Raw genomic sequence first — 21,871 nt, forward strand, 5'->3', positions numbered from 1 at the left:
CTGCAAAGCAAAACACACTATTGTATACACACAAACACACACAAACAGCAAGCAGTCAGTGGCTTAGAAGTGGCCACCTCCCCGTTAAAAACAAAACCAGAAAATGTCACCCCTCCATCCTGCCCTTGAAATTCGAAATAAGACAGCTAGGTTCGCCCACTGCAGTGGGATACTAGAAAAAACGTTCTAACGTTGAACCTAAAACACGGTTAAAACATACAACCCTAGGTCCAGACGACTTAATTTTCAGTGTACGTGCCTTCGTTCCCACTCCTGCCCCAGTAGCATCATCCAGGGCCGGGTCCCGACGGCGACCACCCGGCGCGCCGGGGCTGCCGGCATCCGCGAGGACCGCCGACTCCGGGCAACCCGGCTCCCGGCCGACTGATGGAGCAGGAGCGTCCGCGGCTCCCGAAGCTCACGACTCTGGCAAGGGATCCCGGTTGGGCGGTGGACCCTGGCATTTAAAAACTACTGAAAAGTCTCGCTGTTGAAGTGACTCGGCGGAGGCCGCTGCCACTTGGCGTCGCCGGGTCCCGGTCCTTTCTGAGCCGTCCGGGCGGCCCAGGCGACCCTCCGCGAGACCGCGGTCAGCTCCTGGGAGCGGGGAAGTGCAGCCAAAGCCAAAAGACGCCGCGGCAAGTTCCCGGAGCACTCAGCTGCAGCTTTCCCTTCTCTCTTCAGTTACAAGTCCCCCGGCAGCTTCGGGCGCTTCCTTAGAGAAAATGAAAAAAGTGAAAAAGCGTGGAGGTGCTAGAAGTCGCTGACATTTTCCGTCGAAGCAGATCCTCTCGGCTCCATCCCTTAAGCAGGATTTCCAAACTCAGATGCATCCTTAGCGGAGGTATTCCATGTTGACAGATCTCTCGCCTCCCACAAAATGGGGCCGAGGAGGCGGCCGCTGTCTCCTCTATGGGCGCCGCCATTTTGTGAGGCGGCGGCGCGGCGGCAGGAGCCCCGGGTGTGTGTAATGGTTGAATAGAATGACCCCCTCTAGGGAATCCCCGGCGCTGACAGTTACGTAAGGGGCTGTGCGCAAGTGCGGCGTTTAGGGAATCCGCACAGCTCGGGACTCGCAGCTCTGCGGCCCATATCTCCACCACCCCTAAGAGGACTGGTGGGGGAAGGGACGGATGACCTGGTCTCCCTTCTGCCCCGCCCCCCCTCGCGTCCAGCCTGGGCTTCGCTGCTCCACTCCCCCGGCCTCGTCTCCGCCCCTCACTGGCTTCCGAGACACTTACTGGCCCTTGGGTGTCAGGAACTTCCTAGCCGTAGCCTTATTCCAGCCCCATTTAAGAGGCAAACTTTACTTGAGAAATAATGTTTCCTAGAGTGAGCACCGGAAGCGTGGCTGGACTATATTACATAATTCTTTTCACTACCAAATAAATGTTCTCATTGTAATCACCACCTGAAATAACCCATCCAACCCTTTACTAGCCTGTGACCTTGGGTGTCGGTGACTTGGCCCGTAGTGGCCATCGCGGAAATGGGAATAATAATATGCTTCATAATTCTTGAAGCTTAATTAACATTTGCAGCAAACGGCGGACCCCAACACCCCTTGTAGATACAAACTTATGGTAGTATTTGTTGAGATTTGAACAGCCTCTTTTTTTGAGCTTCAAAAATATTTTAAACCGGGATCGCATTTAAGACATTTGAGAAAAAGCAAAAACATAAGATTTTCTTCAATATTTGTTTTAAGCAAACTATAACATACCTTAATATAAAAATATAAACGTTAATTATTATCGTCCAAGTTCAAAAGATTGCTTCCCAGTTTAATTACTGTTTGCATAACTGCACAGAATAAGCTAGTTTGAGAAATGAAACCAACCAAAGTCAAGATGAATTAAGAGCATGATTCCATTTCCACAGAACTAGGACAGACAGTTCACATTGTATTTAATTTACAGTTTGCTAAAGTTAGTTTGTGGGTAAGTCATGGAAAATGTGCTAACCAGGCCCCCCCAATACTATCACCACAAGGCTCAGAAAAGCCGATTCTTTTAGACCTTAAAAAAAAAAGGTGACAGGTTGACTTTATTCCGATCAGTGAATGAAACTAGCTTGAGGAGCTTCCCCTCTGGGCTTCCTTTCCCTCTCGAGCTCCACACCAGTTCTGTCGGGCGGGCGGGGACTCCAAGGCGGCCCTTCCAACTGCCGGGCCGGGGACGCGAACATCGCCTCCACCCCTAACCCTGGAACAACCGGTAGTGGCCGTTTCCCCGCGCCTCCCCCCTTTCCGCCGGCTTTGTGTGCGTGTGAAATGTGCGGCACATTGCAGATGAACCCTAAGCCCGGCGAGCCCAGTCTATTGTTCCCCGCGAGGAGCTGCCGGGGCGGTGTGGAGTCAGGCGCAGTGCCGCGGCCGGCCCTCGGGGGTCGCTGTGCGGCTCTGGCTGCCCGGCCGTGGCGGCGACGCTGGAGGCGGCAGAGAGGGAGGCTGGCGGGGAGGGAAGCGAGCGGGCGGGCGGCGCGCAGCGGCTCGGCTGCCGCCGGTGCCTTCTGCCCGGGGACGCCCCGGCCGCGAGGCCGCGCGTGAATGTGTGCGAGGGCCCCGCGGAGCTGCGGCCGGAATACACGCTGTCACCCCGCTTTCCACAAACCACCACACAGACCTCCCCCTCCCCACCCCCAGCCCCGCCTGCCCCAGCCCCGCCGCCGCCGCCGCGGCCGCCGAAACTCCCGGGCCTCCGGCCACCCGGCCCCTCACCGTCGGCTCGCCTTTCCCCTCGCCCGCTCGCGCGCCCCCGGCAGCAGCACCATGTTGAATCGCGTCCCCGGGCCGAGCCTCCCGAGCCGGCGGCGCTGAGAGGCGGGCGAGAGCCGGGCCGCGGGAGGGAGGGAAGGAAGGGGTGGGGGCCGCGCTCGCCCCGCGGCTTCGCGCGGATCCGGCAGTCGCCTGCCCCTCTAGTTTCGCTCCGATTTCTTTAAACTTTTTTAGAAATTCCCCTCCCTCCTTCCCTCCTCTCCCCCTGGCCTCCTGCTCCCTCCTTCCCCTCCTCCTCCTCCTCCTCCCCCTCCCTCCCTCCCTCCCTGCGCCGCCGCCGCCGCCGCCGCCGCCACCGCCGGCCCATGACTGAGCCCCGCCGCCGCCGGCCGAGGAATGGGCTCCGGGCTCTGGTAGGAAGCGCTGGGAGCGGGGGGCGCTTTTAAAACACCGATCTGGGTTTTTTTTAAACCTCCTTTGAAAAAATAATGGCAAACTCGACGGGGAAGGCGCCTCCGGACGAGCGGAGAAAGGGACTCGCTTTCCTGGACGAGCTGCGGCAGTTCCACCACAGCAGAGGGTGAGAGCAGAACCGGGGGGGCAGCGCCGGGGCGAGCCGGGGCGAACGGGGCTCTCCCGCTCGGGCCGCCGCGGGGTCCCGGCTGACAAGTGCGGGGCTTTCTCTCTCCCGCAGGTCGCCTTTTAAAAAAATCCCTGCGGTGGGTGGGAAGGAGCTGGATCTTCACGGTCTCTACACCAGAGTCACTACTTTAGGCGGATTCGCGAAGGTGAGTGGAAGTTTTAATTTGTATTTCCCTCTCGCTGGCCTCCTCCAAAAAGTCTCCTTTGACCCCGGAGTGGGCGCTCGGGGCCGGGGGGGTGGCCTGCGGGGGCCAGAGGCGTTCTTTTCGCTCCCAGCCGGTGGCACGGAGGCGGACGGCGGCGGGGCTGTTTTTGGCCTGGTGGCTCGCGTGCGCGCGGCGGGCGCGGGGCTCGGCGGGCGGGCGGCCCGGCGCCGGCTCGCGCCCTGCCCGGTGCCCGGCCGGCCCGGCGGGGTCTGAGCGCCGCGGCGGGGAGTGCGGGCGTGCGGGGCGCCCGCCCGAGCCCCGCGCCCGCCCCGCGCCCGCCCGCCCGCTCGCTCGCGAGTCAGCTCTGCCGCCGCTGCCGCTCTAGCACAGGCGGAGACACAGAGACACACAGACTCTCAGAGCAGTTTTCGTGCAACTCAAAATTAGCGCGGGCAGGTTTAACATCGATAATCGGCTGCGAAATGATCCCGGCAGCCGGGGGCACAGCCTCGGCCCCGTCGCCCTCGGTTTATACAGCTAACAAAAGAAACCAGGACCTGTCTCCAAATAGCCATCTTAGGCTTCAAGGCTAGGCAGAAGCTGTAGGCCTCAAAGAAGGGCCTATGGAGATGGATAGATCTGGGAGAGGGATCGGAATCGGCCCTGGCCCCGGCCCCCCCCAGAACCTGCGGACGTCGCTGTCCGGAACAGTATTGATCCTTTTGAACTTTTTTTTTTTTTTTTTTTTAGTGTAAACGGACCGCGTTGAGATTTAAAAGGGGGCGACAGAGGGACTTGCGATTGGTTATTGTCCGGGCTTCAAAAACAAAACAAACCCACCAACACCCCCTCTTCCGCCCCCCAAAACAAAACAAGTGCTATTAAATACAGGGCTCTCGGGTGAAAACACAGTGATTCAGGCAGCCCTTGCTTAGCTACTCTTACGGATCGAGCCGAATCACCCACCGATTCCTGAGGGATCTGCAGATCTCTGTAGAATGGGTATTTATTTCAGAGTTAGGTTAGAGTTTTCTTGGATTGTGCACTTTCAGACAAGTGTGGCTGTGTTTTTAACAGGTTTCTGAGAAGAATCAGTGGGGAGAAATTGTGGAAGAGTTCAACTTTCCCAGAAGTTGTTCTAACGCTGCCTTTGCTTTAAAACAGTATTACTTGCGGTGAGTAGTAGTGACTCTTCCAACAGTGTTGGGAAATAAGGGATTTATGGGGAGATTTGTTTTAGCAAAAAGAAAAAAGAAAAGCCCCAAGCAAGAAACAAACCTTGCACATCAGTTTCTAAACTTCTGCTAATTTCAGTCTGAGAAACATTAAATATCCACAAGGGAGGTTCTAAGAAGGAGAAAGTTTTCCTCACCTATTTTAGTATTGTTTACATTTTTCATACAGAATCATTACAGGTGACACCCCACCCCCCCATCTTGATAAACATTCTTTTGTGACATTGTTATTGATTGCTTGATATCCACAGAGGGGCAGAAAGGTGATGCTGAGGAAAAGAGTCAAGATAGTTAATGAAACTTTGTATCCCTTGGGAAATTTTTTCTTTGTTTTGGAAACTCCTTTGCCTTTTTAAATTCTGACTTGAAGATTTTGTTAAAAAATGAAACCTCTATGTGGACCCGTGTTATTGAGTAGTTTTTCAGTAGAATATTTCTGCATAGCATAGCATGTTGGTGCCTTAAGTGTCCAGGATTGTTTTTTTTTTTTTTAAGAAATTCTTACGTTTTTTGAAATTTTTGACTGACTGAAAAGCATTTAAAAGGATTATTATCTATTTAGGAAAATTAGGGATGCTACAAAATGGAATACTATAATTGGGATTTTCTTTCATTCTCCCCCTTTTTTGACTATTTGACAAAGTACATTTCTTAGTTAGTTGGCATGTGCTATAGTTTAGATAATATATTTTGTGATTCAGCATTAATTTTTCTGAGTTTTTCTCCTAGGAATACTTTCATATTGTAATGTATTATGAGGTCATCATTTATTTTTCGTATTTAGTTATCCAGAGGTTCTTTAGTTGGTGTTTGTTATTTAACACCAAAATAATGCTCTTCATATTTTTTGTTTCTTAATAATGATGTTATAAAATGGCCTTTTTTAGGTAGTGTGGCTACTGTATAATTTGAGTTTGGCATTTATCATTGCTCCAAATGCAGTATCCAAATGTAGATATACTGTGTTATGTTCAGCATTCTGGAATAGGAAATGCAGTAATTGCACAGGTGTGCTTTCTATTGGCTATCTTAGATTGACTTCATGCTTGAAGCTGAAGAGTTCACAGAACTTTGTGAGTAGTTACTGAGTTGCACAGATGTCTAGAAAATATTAAATATGATTAATTATCTCTTGCGAGTGTGTGATGGCATGTGTCAGAGTGCTTTTTAAAATAAAGGATTGGAACGAAAAGCAAAGTAAAACTAAATTAACCTCCAAAACTGTTGATTTTGTTATGTGGTGAGAAGTAGAGAATTTTTCATTCGTGGTGATACTTATTTTTTCAGTTACAATACTGAGGAGTACTGTTAATACATGTCTTGATTTTCTGATAATAAGTTTGAATCATTTGAGTTTTAGACTGTTTAAAATACATGTTTTAAAGTTATATCTAGTACTTATTGGATGATTTATTGATTTCAGTATCCAGAAGGTGCTGTATGATATATATGTTTCATGGGATGTGTGTTTTTCTGAAGAACTCCCAGTTTATTACAAGTTACATAAATACTGTTTTTCCAGTTGTGATTTCTATCTTTGGATCATATCATCCATTGATTATACTTATAGGTACCATTTTTAACTATATAGTTTCCAGATTGTTTGGAACTCTTTACACTATTCTCAGATCAGTTTGAGTTTTATACTCTTATTAGAAGCTACATTTTGAACTATGTCCTTAGCTAAACTTGTTTTTCCTCCATATGTCACTCTCCAGGTTTGTTTTTGTAGGGTTGTAGCTAGGCTACTAGGAAAAAAGTTGAAGCATTTGTTTTGGAAAATAAAACCATGTGAAGATTTGCATGGCTTGTAAAGAAATACAAAAGAAATATGCTGGTCACAAACTGGGTACTACCAACCTTGGAAGATTTTTTTCCATAGTGGTGTAATATTGCTCAGTTAGAGGACATGTATTATGCTGGGTTTTACACCTTCCTCTGAAAAATCTTTAACTGGCAGACAAGATGCCAAGCTTTCACAGTAAGTCAGTTACTTAACCATAAGAGTGCCTTTTCATAGTAAGAAACAGTAATCAAGTGACTTTGTTAAGTTCCCTCTTTGATATATTGAATTGAATATCATGGTTTCTGATGAGTAGATAATGCAGTGTGTTTTATAAATCACAGGTGGACCAATTTTTAAAAAAAAATATGAATGGCTGTTTCATTTGACTTCTGTAAGATTGTCATTCCTTGTGTTCTCATTTACTCTGCAAGTTTAATATTTGCTGACATTCTTCTGTAGTTTCATTATTAATTAGATGGGTAATTGTTAGCCTGGTATTTTATGATGTAGTTTCATGATACTACATTTAAATAAGAGCAAGCTAATGTGCTGGTGTGTGTGCACATAGATATGTGTGTGTGTATATATATATAAATATATATATATACACACACTAGCATTTTTGTGTTCATTTTGATGCATAGACATTAAATATAGAGACTTGAGTTTAGTTGTCTGTCTAAAGTTAGCTTGATTGTATCTGACATTATTCAGTTGTAGATTGTTTACAAAAATTTCTCACAGTCTAAAATTAAAAATGCAATTGAATGTTTTAACATTGGCATTTAAAAGTCTGGCTATTGCTCATCTATGGTGTGTATATATTTTGTTTTCACTTAGGTCCTTTCTTGGTATGTACATTTCAGTATGTTCCACAGAGATTTATTGTTGGACTATCTTTATAAGTTTAAAAAGATAAGATATAACTTCCTACATTTTATAGATGAAGAAGTTAAAGTACAGAAAAGTCTAAATGGCTTTAGAGGCATTTGTTAATTCAACAAAATAGTTGTATTCTTGACATGTGTTCAGTAATATTTAATCAGTCAATTATGAATTCCCTTTTCTAGTCACAAATGATTTTAAGAAATTAAAATATAACTGGAAATTACTTATGGTTAAATTTATGCCTGAGTGTATTTATACTCAATGTGTTCTTTATTTATTCAGTTAATCTTATATTTTTGTTCTGTTTTGGTGCTAATATTGGGGGACAACTTACAGGTCTTTTTGTTTAGAATTTAAAGCCTTGATGTGAAGACTTAGGTAAATATTTCAGATATTTTAGTTGAACAATTTTGTTTTAGCTTACTTATGCCAATAGTACAGTGATAGTCAAGGTTAACTTGATGTTTCTATTATAACACTTGACTTTTTGAAAAAGAGGTAGAATATCTTGGACTTAAAAAAAATTGTTGTACAAAACTGTATATTGCTGGTTTTCTTACAACTGTTTTACATGTACCTACCTTTGGAATAGTCAGAAACTTAACTGTAGAGTTTTCAGTTTTACTGTGAATTTATTCTTCTTTTTCTCGCTTGGTGGATGAAGCCCTCCCTTAAGTTATAGAAATGAAAGTCTGCATTTATCAGGTAAATAGAATGAATACACTTATGTGTTGAGTAGTTAGTATCTACCATGTAGATCACTTTTTTTTTTTAAGAGAAAGCCTTTTATGAGTCACTTGATATTAAATGATAGAATGCTTCAAAATTTTAATAAATAAGTAAATTAATAAATTGAGTTTGTGTATCAATAGAATTGATAAATGGTAATTTGCTCTCCTTATTTAAGGAATGAAAGTAATATGGAGACTGGAAGAAAAACTATCTAAAATTATTTACATATGCATTTAAAAATTAATTTTATGAACTGTATCCATTTTGAACAAATCTGATTTTGATATCATCTGATATTCTGTTACATTTTAGAGGGTGTGTAAACTTGTTGAAAGGAGAGGTAGAAAGTAGAAAAAGTTGAAAGGCTTATCAGTCCTCAGCTAGGCTGGTGGTGTGTGTTAGAAACCATGTTCTGAACAACTCAAATTTGCCCTCAAGTAGAAATAAATCTAACTCTTTCCAGGGTGGATAGTTTCACTGAGGATGCAAACTAAGAACTGTAACTCCCAGAAATGTTTATATGGTTTTTTGCATTTAAATTTTCTGCCTTAGCTGTTAAGTAAAAATGTCTGTTTCTAAAGAGAATCACTTTTTTATAATCCTACCTCATCTCTGTTATGGATTCAGTGTTTTCAGTTTGGATATGTGTGAAATCCACTGTAACTTTGATAGAGAAGTATATCACTTCTGAGAATATTTTATAATCTGAAATGGAATTATATTGGAAGTTGGAAAAGGAAGGAAAAACATTTTAATTCACTGGAATTTAAATGCATTGGTCAGTGAGTTAAGTACTCAATATGTGTTTTTAGGTAAAGTATTTAGAGTTTTTATTATTATTTGTGGGGAGGCTGCTTATCGGGCATTTTCTTGAGTGGTATAGTCCCTACTAAAGTTTACTAGTAAAAATAAAGTTTGTTTGAATTGGGACATATGGAGTTGTGGTGGGGGGTTCTCTATTTCTTTGATCTGCCACCACCATCCTCACCACACTCTTGGGTATTTAGTTAGAGTGGAGATTCCTAATTTGTGCTATATGAAACAATTGTTTCCCTTGAAAAGTGAAATGAATATGAGCATTATAACAATGCTAAATTTGTGTTACTTTACTGAGGGACTTCCTAGAGGCTTTATTTGGTTACTGTGCCTTGTGGATCTTAAGACAATTTGGAGAAACACTGTTACCTCCCTCCTGCCACCTGTAGTAAGTGGTGGTTCCCAAACATCACCACTCATCACAGGGGAATGTTTGAGGAACATCTGCTAAGTTCTGTGGAGCACAGTTTGGGAACCTGAGCTAGAATAAATGAGAGTTAAGGAAGAAAAATTTTAAGTGTGGAAAATGAGAAATGAGAGGTAATTATGTGTATTTATATAGACATATATAAATACAGATTTAAATGATTTTTATGGAGCTATTAAGTTGTTTATCAATGGCTGTGCAAAATTATATTGTTAACACTTAAATAGTTGTTCGAATAGGGGACATTAAAATTATCTTGTGTTCATTGCCAAGGAGAGAAAGGTAGCCGAATCATTGTGTTTTGTGGTATAGTAATTATTTTTATTGAAATGTAATAGTCATGCTAAAGTCTGTATATGCTTCAGTTTTACCATTTTAAAAACAGAGGTCATAATTATGAATTTTGATTTCAGGGAAAGCTGTTTAGAAGTAGCTTTTGGTTTAAGGACCAAACTTCCTGGAGATAAAAATAGAGATGTTAGAATTAAAGATTGTCATCAAATATTTTATGGTTTGAAATTGTAATTGTAATTTTTATGGAAAGCAAAAGTATTGGCTTTAGAATTTAAAATAAATGTAAATAACATGGCTAGTTCAGTTATCCATAGTAGAGCCCAGTAAGTAGGCAGGTTGATTCTTTTTAGTCAGAAGTACACAAAAATGTATATATGTTGACTGATGCTCATATTGGTTGCCTATCATAAAGTTTATTAATGGATTCTCTTAGTAAATTAAACTTTTGGGGGACCTGAAATAAACAGATGGTTCAGAGCAAATTGTCACTCTCCGGTAACTTTCAGATTTTGTGAATTTTACTAGTGTGTTTTCGAAGAACTTTGTTATTGAAATGGAGTCTTAACATATATTTTTTTGGTTTCAGGCATTAAAAAATACCACTTGTGCTTGGATACTTTTTGAGTATTCATCATGCTATGAATTCAAAGTTAATTCAATTCTTAATTATATATGCTCCTTGTGACTAGGTATAATGCAAAGATCTATTGCTGGAACTGAAATCTCTTAGTGATATCTAGGAGTAGATGCTGCATTATAAATTATTGCCCCCAAATGCTAGATTCATACTTCAATTAATATCTAAGTCAGTGTTTGCAGGTCTGCCCCATCTTCCTGCAAGAGAATTTGATGGCGGGGCTAAATCTCTTGTTTTGGCTGTTTTATCTCATTAGTCTCTTGATGGTTCCCTTTTCCTTTTCTTGTCATGCCATTGGTTTATTGAAATAATGGGGTCAGTTGTCCTTTGTTGTTGTTGCTGTTTAATTCCTAAGTCGTGTCCGACTCTATGTAACCCCACGGAAGTAGCCCACCAGACTCCTCTGTCCATGGGATTTCCCAGGCAAGAATACCAGAGTGGATTGCCATTTCCTTCTCCAGGGGATCTTTCTTTAGAATGCCCTAAATTCTGGATTTGGTTGACTGCTTCCTTCTAGTGTCAATTAACCTGTTCCTCTATCCCCTGAATCCATTTCCTAAAAACTATTAACATTAGATCTAAATGTTGAAAAAATTCAAGCTTAGTATTTTAGGCATTCTTTAATAGGTATGTATGTGTTTAGTCCCTCAGTCGTGTCCAACTCTTGGGACCCCATAGACTGTAGCCCTCCAGGCTCCTCTGTCCATGGAATTCTCCAGGCAAGAATCCTGGACTGGGTTGTCGTTTCTTTCTCCATTCTTTAACAGGCTTTCATCACATTACGTGGCATATAATGTTTAGTTGTCCTGCTTTAGTGGTGTTAAGATTGATCAGAGTTTTTAAGTATTATGATCTAAATAAAACCTTATATTTTTTTAAAAGTATGCCCCAGGTGATTCTTAAGCATGCTGAAGTTTGAGAGCAGCTGATCTAAGTATTGTAATTAAACCGATTTAGTTGCTGAGATAACTGGTTTAACTTGGCATCCACGTGTTGGCCAGGGCTGCATCCAGAACAAAACCTGTAGGTGACACCTGGTCTAGGGGCACCTGCTCAGGCTGCACCTGTCATCTCCAAGCAGAGCCTGCATGCACCCTGTTTTGTTTCTGGATCTAGAGAAGGTAAGCCAGGGGCTCCACTTCAGTTGAGGGAGGAAAAAAGGATAAATGAACTACCAATTTGAACTTATCCTAAATGTATTTGTATAGTAATTTGGATTAAAAACAATTAATTAAAAATAAAATTTTATTAATATCTAGTGTTTTAAAAAAGTAGGACTTTTGTAATATTCCCCCAAATGGAATGCCATTTATTTTATTGAATTTAGTGAATGCTTTTTCCTCTTTGTGAGGATTTTGTTGGTCTATACCAATACTACTTAGGGGAGTTAACTTATATTGTATAAATTCCTTTAACAATACTAGCAATAGCTTATTTTGTTTCATGCACTTAATCTTCATTTTTCAAACCATTTTCATATGTGAGATTTTAGTTTTATCATTTCAAATTTCAGAAGTAATTGCTGTTATTTAATCTCATAAAAAAATAACACTTAGAAAAGAATTTCTTTACAGCACTCAAACTCTTTTCTTCTGGAGCATATGGGCTATTTAAAAAAAAAAAAAAAATGGCTGTAGGTTATATCCAGCTTTCAATTCTAAGCTTCAGCCATAACTGCCACTCAGTAAGGTTTATTTTATGTATTTTCAAACCGCACTTTCTCCCCTTTACGTTTCCATTCCCTTCCCTGGCTATAGACTTAACTTTAACATTTTACAAAGCATTGTCTTGGACATAACCCTACATCAGCCACAGTTGTTAAATATCTTCGAGTATATTCCATGACCTAGGAATGTTTACCTTTTGTTTCTTTTAATAAATGACTTTTTTCATTACTGTGTAAAGGGACCAAACCAAAACGTTGCTTTATATGAAGCAGGATTTGAAAAAAGTTGTGTAAGAATCTTTTGTTTGAATATATACCTTATTGTGATACGTGGCAAGTTATCTTTAATTCTGTTCTTTCTTTCTGAGTTCTTAACTATTGTACTTGGTAAAGTCTTACTTACAGTGTTCAGTGGTCAGTTGCTCTGCACAGAAATGATGACTATATAGTTATACACATCTTTCCTGCTGAGGTGTTTTCAGATGAAATTTGTTTTTGCCCCTCTCCTAGCCAATTGGTTATTTTAAATAAAATGTTAATATAAGTATTTTATGTTAATATGAGGTTAGTGGGAATATTATTCTGTTAAAATGGGACAAAAACTAGTCTGCAGTTTGGTCCCTAACCTGTAGTACTTTAGAAATGGGGCTGAATTTAAATGTGTTAGTAATAATGCCCAAGTCGATCACACTTTTCATAATGGTTCATAGATCAAGTGAATTTTCAAAGTACTTGAGCTCAGATCAGACCACTAAGTATTTCATAAACACTATTTAGTACCTTAGCAGCTGTACCTCCAAGTGTACTTGTAAGTAGTAGGTCAAGAGTGTTTAAGTGGTTTAGTATAATCTTTTTCGTTTACACCATTAAAAAGTCAAACTTCTAAAAAAAAAAAAAAGTCAAACTTGTGAATTTTTGAGTAGTTTTTCCTGGTAGCTCTACATTGCAGTGTATTAATATAGTAATAAGAATCTGATTGAGAGAGAAATAATAAACCTATCATTTTCTTTTTTCCCCAAGTGTTCTTTTTTCAAAATTGTTAAATTTTTTTGCTATCTGTATGTACATTCTTTTTTACACTTTATTTATATTGACCAATTGTTATTTTGCCATATTTGCTTTGTAGTTTCCTTTTTATATGTGATGTTGTATATGTATGTACATGTATTCTTGTTTTTGTTACTGTCATTTAATCATTTGCTGTCATTACAGTTACACTGCCCTTTCCTCCTAAATATAAGTGTATATTACTTAAGAACAAAAACGTTATCTTATATAATAATAGCGTGCACGCCTGCGTGTTTAGTCACTCAGTTGTGTCCAGCTCTTTGCAATCCTATGGGCTGTGTAGGCTGCCGGCTGCTCTTTCTGTGGGATTCTCCAGGCAAGAATAGTGGAGTGGGTTGCCATTTCCTTCTCCTGGGGATCTTCTTGACCCAGGCATCAACCTGTGTCTCTTGCATTGCAGGCAGATACTTTACCCCGTGAGCCATCAGGGATACAGATAATATGACTATATTCATGTTAAGTTTTCTGTATTTGATTGCTGTAATAATAGTGTAATGATCAGTTTCAGAAAGCAACATGAGTATAGTCGTATTATTTGTATTACATACAAATCTTATTCAAATTTTACCAGTTGCCAAAGATGTCTTTTATAGCAGTCATACCAACCCATCCCTAAACTGTAATCTTGTATCACATTTAGTTGTCACATCTTTAGCTCGCCAGTCTTCTGTGATATTACCGTTTTTTGAAGAGTAAAAGCCAACTGTACTATAAAATTTGGATTTTTCTGAGGTTTTTTTCAGGATTAGATTTAGGTTAAGCATTTTTGGCAGGAAGCATGTGATGTTACTTTGTCCTATAATTGCTAATAATAGCTTTGGTTAAGGTGTTGTCCTCCTGGTTTCTCCACTGTAAAGTTTCCATTTTCTCTTTTGTAATCAGCCAGTAACCCTCGGAGATGTACTTTGAGACTGTAAATACCTTGCTCACCATCACACTTTTGCCCAGTAGTTCAAATATCCATTGATGAATCTTGTCTGAATCAGTTATGGTGACTATATGATATTTATTGTCTAATTTTATCATTTCATCTACATTATTTGGCTGTTTATCATAAGGAAAATATTGTTTATTAAGTATTTATATTATACAGTGGGTTAAAGTCTGTTATATTTTGCTGCTGTAGTTTGGCCAAGAGGAGCCCATTCAAGCTGCCTCCTTTGTATTTTTTTAACAAGTTGTTATTATTTCTTAGCTCTTTCTTGCCTTCTGATGAAATAAGATCTTCTAGAGTCAACTGTGTTTTGCTTTTCTTGCTCTGGCATCAGCTATTTCTTCTAGAAGTCCTGGTTCCTTTTGGTGTGGAATGGTATATAGAATCCAAGAACTGGGTGGTAGGTGTGCTCATTGTTATTGGGTTATCTTTTCTTCTAGGCCCTTTCAGAGGACAAAGTTAGAAAGTTTTCTTATTTTAAATGTAAATATACGTATTGTGCAAATCATAAGGCTATACTGGTGTCTCTAATTAAGTCTGCACAAGTTTTCTCTTGCCGTCTTCCACTCCATGTATCTTCCTTCAACTGTCTTTAGAACACAAGTTTCCAGCACCAGTGTATTTGTCTTGTTAGTTCTGTAACACAAAGAGAATAGTTTCGGAATCGTTATACCCATACAACTACAAACAACAAACTTGTGAAGTAGAGTTGCAGATTTGTTTGCATTTCTTTTTATATTCAGACTGACTTATATCAGTTAATAACTGTGTTAAAAAATTCACAGTGATTGGATTCTTTTTTTCTGGGTATTGTTTGCACTTAGAACATTAAAGTTCATATTTTTTCCTTTTGTATTCAGCTTTTTGTTTTCCCCATTATTTGTTCCTTTAATTTTATTTATGAATATGTAAAACCCTTAATAAGATTGTAAAATCAAAACTGAAGCAAAGATAACACTTGGAGGTTACCCTTTACCTTTTTTACTTCCCTCCCACTTCTACCCCATTCCTGCCCATGCTCTGTTGGTAACCAACCAGACATTTTCTGGTTATCCTTCCTGATTTTTGTGTTTTTTTTTTGTTTTACAACAGTAAGGAGGTACATTCATGTATTTTTGGTTCCCCATTTTAAAATGAAGAATGCACACTACTTTTTATTTTGCTTTTTTGTATTTAGTGTACCTTGACTATTAGTAAATTCATAAAATTCCCCCCTTTTACAGCTGCATAGTATTCCACTGTGTGAATATATCTTACTTTATATGTCCAGTCTCCTATATAATGACACTTAGGTTGTTCCCACTATTTTACAATAGCAAATAATGCCATATGAATAATCTGCAAATCTAGTAGCCTATACAAAGCTATTTTCAAATTTTTGGAGACATATCTACAGAGTAAATTGCAAAAGCGGGGATTGATGTCATAATCAAATAGTAAATGCATATGTATTATATTAAGTACTGCCAAATTCCCTGGAGCAGATTCTCTCTAGGTAGGATAGAACTATTTTGCATTCCCATCAGCAGTATATGAGAATGCTTGTTTCCCATAGCCTTGCCATATGTTTGTCAAGCTTTTGAAGTTTTCCTGATCTGGGGGGTTTAAGAAATGGTATCTCACTGTATTATAATTATTGTGACTTTATATAGCATGTTTTAATATTTGATAGTGCCATTCTCATCTCATAGTTCTTTTTTTTTTTTAAACAGGAATTTTGTGGTGATTGTTGTTTTAATGTGAACTTTAGTGTTGACTTCCCTGATAGCTCAGTTGGTAAAGAATCCACCTGCAATACAGGAGACCTCAGTTGGATTCCTGGGTTGGGAAGATCCGCTGGAGAAGGGATAGGCTACCCACTCCAGTATTCTTGGGCTTCCCTTGTGGCTGAGCTGGTAAAGAATCCATCTGCAATACGAGAGACCTGGGTTTGATCCCTGGGTTGGGAAGATCCCCTTGAAAAGGGAGAGGCTACCCACTCCAGTATTCTGGCCTGGAGAATTCCATGGACTCTATAGTCCACGGGGTTGCAAAGAGTCAAGACACGACTGAGGGACTTTCACTTTCACTTTTAGTGTTAATTTGTTCTAGTTTCAGAAAAAAGCTTTTTTTGAAAATTGGGGATCATATTAAATTAAAAACAAGTACCTTAGGAGAATGGAAATAATGATATTGCATTTACCTATCCAGGAAAAACGGAAGTCTTCTATTCGAATCCTTTTGTGTCATTCAGGAGTTTATAAAATAGTTATCCTTTTATAGGTTTTTGACATTTCTTAAATTTATTCTTGAGTATATTATCATTTTTCTTGCTATTGTAAGTAGTTTTCCATTGTATCTTCTCAGTAGTTACTGTTTATTTATATGAAAGTTATTGCGTTTTTTTATTGTAATCTGGTGTCTTACTCAATTTTTTTGCCATTTGTATTAGTTAGCATTGATTAATAAAGTTTTTAGACATACTAATATGTCATCTGCAAGTAGGGATAGCTTTACTTTTTTTCTAAATTTTATACATTTAATAATTTTCTTTTGTCTAATTATATTGGCCACCTTTAAATAGTTGGGGAGATGAGAGCATCTTTTCCTTGTGTTGATGCTAACCTTAGTTTTATGTTTCTATTATTTCCTTGTTGAATAAGATACTGCTTGCTGTGTGTTCTTGATGCAGTCTTCTTTCTTTTGGCCACAAGGCATGTGAGGTCTCTCACCACTGGACCACCAGGAAAGTCCCCTTGATGGAGTCTTAAGTCTATATGTTCTATTAACATATTAATAGTAGTATTTCTATGCTTGTTTATTGAATGAACAATACTGTTAGACTTGAAAGTCAGATTTAGTGATATCATTCATACGTTTGGAGAAGGCAATGGCACCCCACTGCAGTACTCTTGCCTGGAAAATCCCATGGAGGAGCCTGGAAGGCTGTAGTCCATGGGGTCGCTGAGGGTCAGACACGACTGAGAGACTTCCCTTTCACTTTTCACTTTGATGCATTGGAGAAGGAAATAGCAACCCACTCCAGTGTTCTTGCCTGGAGAATCCCAGGGATGGGGGAGCCTGGTGGGCTGCCATCTATGGGGTCGCACAGAGTCGGACACGACTGAAGCGACTTAGCAGTAGCAGTAGCAGTTCATATGTTTATCCACTAGTGTTTGATTTTTTAAAATCTGTCATAACATATAATAACTGTTTGAGAGGAACGAATACTGATTATTAAAAATTTTAAACCTTATTTTGTGGCTTATGTTTGAATGTGAATATTTCTCACATTCTAGCAGTTTAACAAATAAATAAAAATCGGCTAAAATAATAAATAATAACTTTGGAGGAAAATTTAATTCAGTTCAGTCACTCAGTCATGTCTGAATCTTTGCGACCCCATGAATTGCAGCACACCAGGCCTCCCTGTCCATCACCAACTCCCGGAGTTCACTCAAACTCACATCCATTGAGTTGGTGATGCCATCCAGCCATCTCATCCTCTGTCATCCCCTTCTCCTCCTGCCCTCAATCCCTCCCAGCATCACAGTCTTTTCCAGTGAGTCAGCTCTTCACATGAGGTGGCCAAAGTACTGGAGTTTCAGCTTCAGTATCAGTCCTTCCAATGAACACCCAGGACTGATCTCCTTTAGGATGGACTGGCTGGATCTCCTTGCAGTCCAAGGGACTCTCAAGAATCTTCTCCAACACCACAGTTCAAAAGCATCAATTCTTAGGTGCTCAGCTTTCTTCACAGTCCAACTCTCACATCTATACATGACTAGTGGAAAAACCATAGCCTTGACTAGACACACCTTTGTTGGCAAAGTAATGTCTCTGCTTTTGAATATGCTATCTAGGTTGGTCATAACTTTCCTTCCAAGGAGTAAGCGTCTTTTAATTTCATGGCTGCAGTCACCATCAGCAGTGATGTTGGAGCCCCAAAAAATAAAGTCTGACACTGTTTCCCCATCTATTTGCCATGAAGTGATGGGACCAGATGCCATGATCTTCGTTGTTTGAATGTTGAGCTTTAAGCCAACTTTTTCACTCTCCTCTTTCACTTTCATCTAGAGGCTTTTTAGTTCCTCTTCACTTTCTGCCATAAGAGTGGTGTCATCTGCATTACCTTTGTCTATTTGTCCGTTAAACACTCTTCACTATTTTATTCTTTTCTGGCCATTGCATCACTTTTTATACAAAAACAAGACAATAATTTTATTTATATTTTTAATTCATTGGTTGATTTTTATGTTATTAAGACTAGGATAAACTATGATTTGATAGTGGTTTGATTTTTATATTCTCAACATAAGAAGTAATTGTCTTTATTTAAAAGTTATCTTTATAGGTTACTGTGAGGAGATGAAAAGCAAATTCACACTTTAGTTACAACCTGAAATCTTAATCCATTATCACTAAATCAAATGTGTTATATTTTACATTGTATATTTGCTTCTCAGAATTAGCTAAGATTTGGATATTAAAGTCCTGCTAGTTATGAGTGTTGCTTGGAGCATCCTCCTTTATCCCCCTGTTTATAAACTATGGGGGTTAGTTTAAATAAGTCTGTATACAGAACTATTTATTAGCTTCAAGCAAATTGGTTGGTAATTTCTTGGTGAGTTTTTGATCATATCAAATTTATAGATATTTACCTTGTACATTTAAGTTTTATATCTTAAAGGAGCTAAGTTGAGGTAGACATTAAATATTATATGCAGATTTGCTTGAGGGAGCCTAAAAACTTAGATTCCTAAAAATAGGAGTAAGAACTATGTACTTAACAACCATTGGCTATGACTACTGAATCTATCAAGTCTGTAACATTACTATTTTGAATTAAGGGATTTTAAGAAGGTGGTCTAGCACCAGGCTTTTTGGTAGGCTAGAAACAAGGATATTTTTCCTGGTGGGCCTGCATGAGGATAATTGACTGGTTTTACATCACTATTACTGAATGATGGGAGGGGGAATGTAGAGGCCAATTCAGAGCTGCCTTTACTACTCTATTGTGATTTAAAAGGAATACATGTAGAAGGTTGTTGAGCTTTCTTTTTTACTACAAAACATGACCTTTACTTTAAGATGATTTTACTGACTTATACCTCCTGTGAGGCATAGGTATTAAATTGTTGGCTGGGGGTGGTGATAAATATGCACGTGATTTATCATTTGTATCCTGCAGTCTTATCTCTTTCTCTTTCCTGTTCAAAGGATTAGGTTTGTAAGAGAGGTGAGTATTACTGGAAAGCCCACAACAGAATAACAATCACTGGGGAAAGTCACTTTTTCTCTTAAGTGTTCCCTATTTTAAATGTTTTTCTTGGAAAAACTTAAATTAACATATTTGGTAAAGCTGGCCACTTTTTTTTTAATAACCAGAAATACGAATTTAAAGTTTTCAGTCGGATACATTATTTTTTAGATGGAGACCTCTACTGGAAGTATGAAGCAATAGATGAATTTTATTATACATTGTAAAATATCTAAACAAAGGAATGTATAGGGAGATTTATTTTAAAATTAGTCAAGGTAAAGGGCCTTAGGTCCTAAAGGACGTAGAGGTCCTTTTGAAGAATCTTTCTGTGGTACTTCAGATAATAATGAACTTTTGGTTTTATGACATCATCTTAAGTTTTTCAAAAGCAGGATTTTGTTTTTTCTTACCTGTTTATTGAATTTGACTTTTGCCCAGCACTATACTATATGATTTACAATAATTCATTTCTTCTTCATACTTCCCAATCACATAGGTACTGTTACTATTATACTGATGTTATAGAAGAGAAAATAGGACAAACGAGTTTAAGAATCTTGTCCAAGGTCACACAGTAATTTTAGGAGCTAGTATTTGAACCTGGGCCATCTGGCTCTAAAAGGGGTGCTGTATTGTTTTCTCTGAAGTACACATGATTTCATCTTTGTAAAAAAGTGTATGAAGACAAGCTCCTGAAGGGAATATGAAAATGGTGAGGGTAGTTGTGGGATTGTAGCTTTTTATTTAAAATCTTTTAATGTATCTTTTTACAATAAGACGTGTGCCATAGTACAGTTTATAGTAGAGTTCATTTTTACAAACATTCATCTCACTGGATTTTTACAACTTTACAAAATAGACATTTTCCTATTCTTGTAGATGAGGGGAAAAACCTTTATCGTTGCTAAAAGTAATCTTAAAGCTCCTAATTCAGTATTGATACATTATAGTTGGGACTGAATCAGATCCCCTGCCTTGGGGAGGTTCTTAGGAACTCAGGTTGGTATGGTGGGCCTCTTAGCAAATGGGAAATCGAATTTGGGGGATTCTGAATGAATTGAAAAATTCTGAACGGAAGTACTAGTTTAGTATGCCATTGATGTTGCCTTAAGCATAACCTTTTCTTGTGTGGTTTTATGAAAAAAGCACCAGGAGTCAGTTCTAGTTGTAGAATATAAATTAGCATTGTGATTAATGTGGCATTTTGTGCAGTTTTATGTAGCACTTAAATTTTTTTTTTAGATTAAATAGACACTAGTGTGTCTCCATTTCATTTTATAAGCTAAAATAGAATAGAATCCTGTGTAAGGAAAGAGTGGATAACAGAGTGTTACTGATTTTGTTCATACTATTCATACTGTCATGTGAAGATCCAAGGATTTTGCAAATAACTACTATTTCTGAAGAACTGGATACTGGAAATGTTGGAGGCACTTTGGGGGTCAGGCATGGCATGTTCATTATCATCATAATAATAGCTAACATTTACTGAATTTCACTCTTTTCCAGGCATTTTGTTCAACCTGCATTATTCTAATCCTCAAAACCTTCTTATAAGATTGATACCAACCTCATTATAGATGAGGGAACTAAGATTTAGAGAAGTTAAGTAACTTGCGCAAGGTCACACAACTACAAAGTGGTGGAGCTGGAGTTTGATCAGGTCTTTTGCCACCGGAGATCAAACTTTTAACCAATACAGAATATTGCCCTTTACTGGTTCAGTGAATAATGACTGATCATTTATCATCTCTCAGACGCTATTCTAGGCACTAGACATATGTCAATAATGAAAACAGAAAAATCTTTCCCCTTTGGAGCTAAAGGAGACAGATAGTAAATAAGTAAAAGCAGCTATGTTAGATAATAATAAGTGCAATTTAAAAAAAAGGCAGATAAAGGATGTAGTTTATGGATGGGGAGAGTGTTACATCTTTAGATAGAGTGGACTGGGAAGTCTAAGAGGATGACATTTGAATAAAGACCCAAGGAAGATGAAGGAGCAGACCAGGTGGCTATCTGGGATAAAAGTCAAAAGAGCAATGGGCATGCTTGGTGTGTTAAAAAAAATAGGAAGGAGGCCATTCTGGCTAGAGTTAGTGAGTAAAGAGGAGCGGAGTTAGAGATAATTAGATCATAGAGATAAGAAGAGAAAGCTGCTGGCATATCTTGTAGGGCCTTTGTAAAGTCTTTGCCTTTTACTGAAACCATTGGAGTATTTGAGCAGTAAAATGCTATTATCTGGATCTCTCTGGGTGCTCTTTATATATGGATGAAGGGTGGACATCAAGGTCAGAAGCATGGAGAGATGTTGTTGTTCAGTTGCTTGGTCATGTCTGACTCTTTGCGACCCCGTAGACTGCAGCATGCCAGGCTTTCCTGTCCTTCACCATCTCCTGGAACTTGCTCAAACTCGCGTCCATTGAGTCAATGATGCCATTCAACTATCTCATCCTCTTATCATCCCCTTCTCCTCCTGCCTTCAATCTTTCCCAGCATCAGGGTCTTTTCCAGTGAGTCTGCTGTTCACATCAGGTGGCCAAAGTATTAGAGTTTCAGCTTTAGCATCAGTCCTTCCAATCAATATTCAGGGTTGATTTCCTTTAGGTTTGACTGATTTGATCTCCTTGCAGTCCAAGGGA

General features: G+C 39.5%; 1 protein-coding gene across 1 annotated transcript in view; it reads left to right on the forward strand.

Annotated features, from left to right (window-relative positions):
* The first annotated feature begins 3,054 nt into the window (after positions 1–3,054).
* The window catches only part of ARID2 (AT-rich interaction domain 2), a 201,980-nt gene continuing 183,163 nt past the window's right edge, over positions 3,055–21,871 (forward strand). Inside the window, exons 1-3 of the mRNA XM_006073716.4 lie at positions 3,055–3,296; positions 3,411–3,504; positions 4,582–4,679. Coding sequence (XP_006073778.1) covers positions 3,205–3,296; positions 3,411–3,504; positions 4,582–4,679 — 284 coding nt within the window. The 5' untranslated portion in view covers positions 3,055–3,204. The remainder of the gene's footprint in view (positions 3,297–3,410; positions 3,505–4,581; positions 4,680–21,871) is intronic.

Source organism: Bubalus bubalis, chromosome 4 (genome assembly GCF_019923935.1).
Source record: "Bubalus bubalis isolate 160015118507 breed Murrah chromosome 4, NDDB_SH_1, whole genome shotgun sequence".
Lineage (NCBI taxonomy): Eukaryota > Metazoa > Chordata > Mammalia > Artiodactyla > Bovidae > Bubalus > Bubalus bubalis.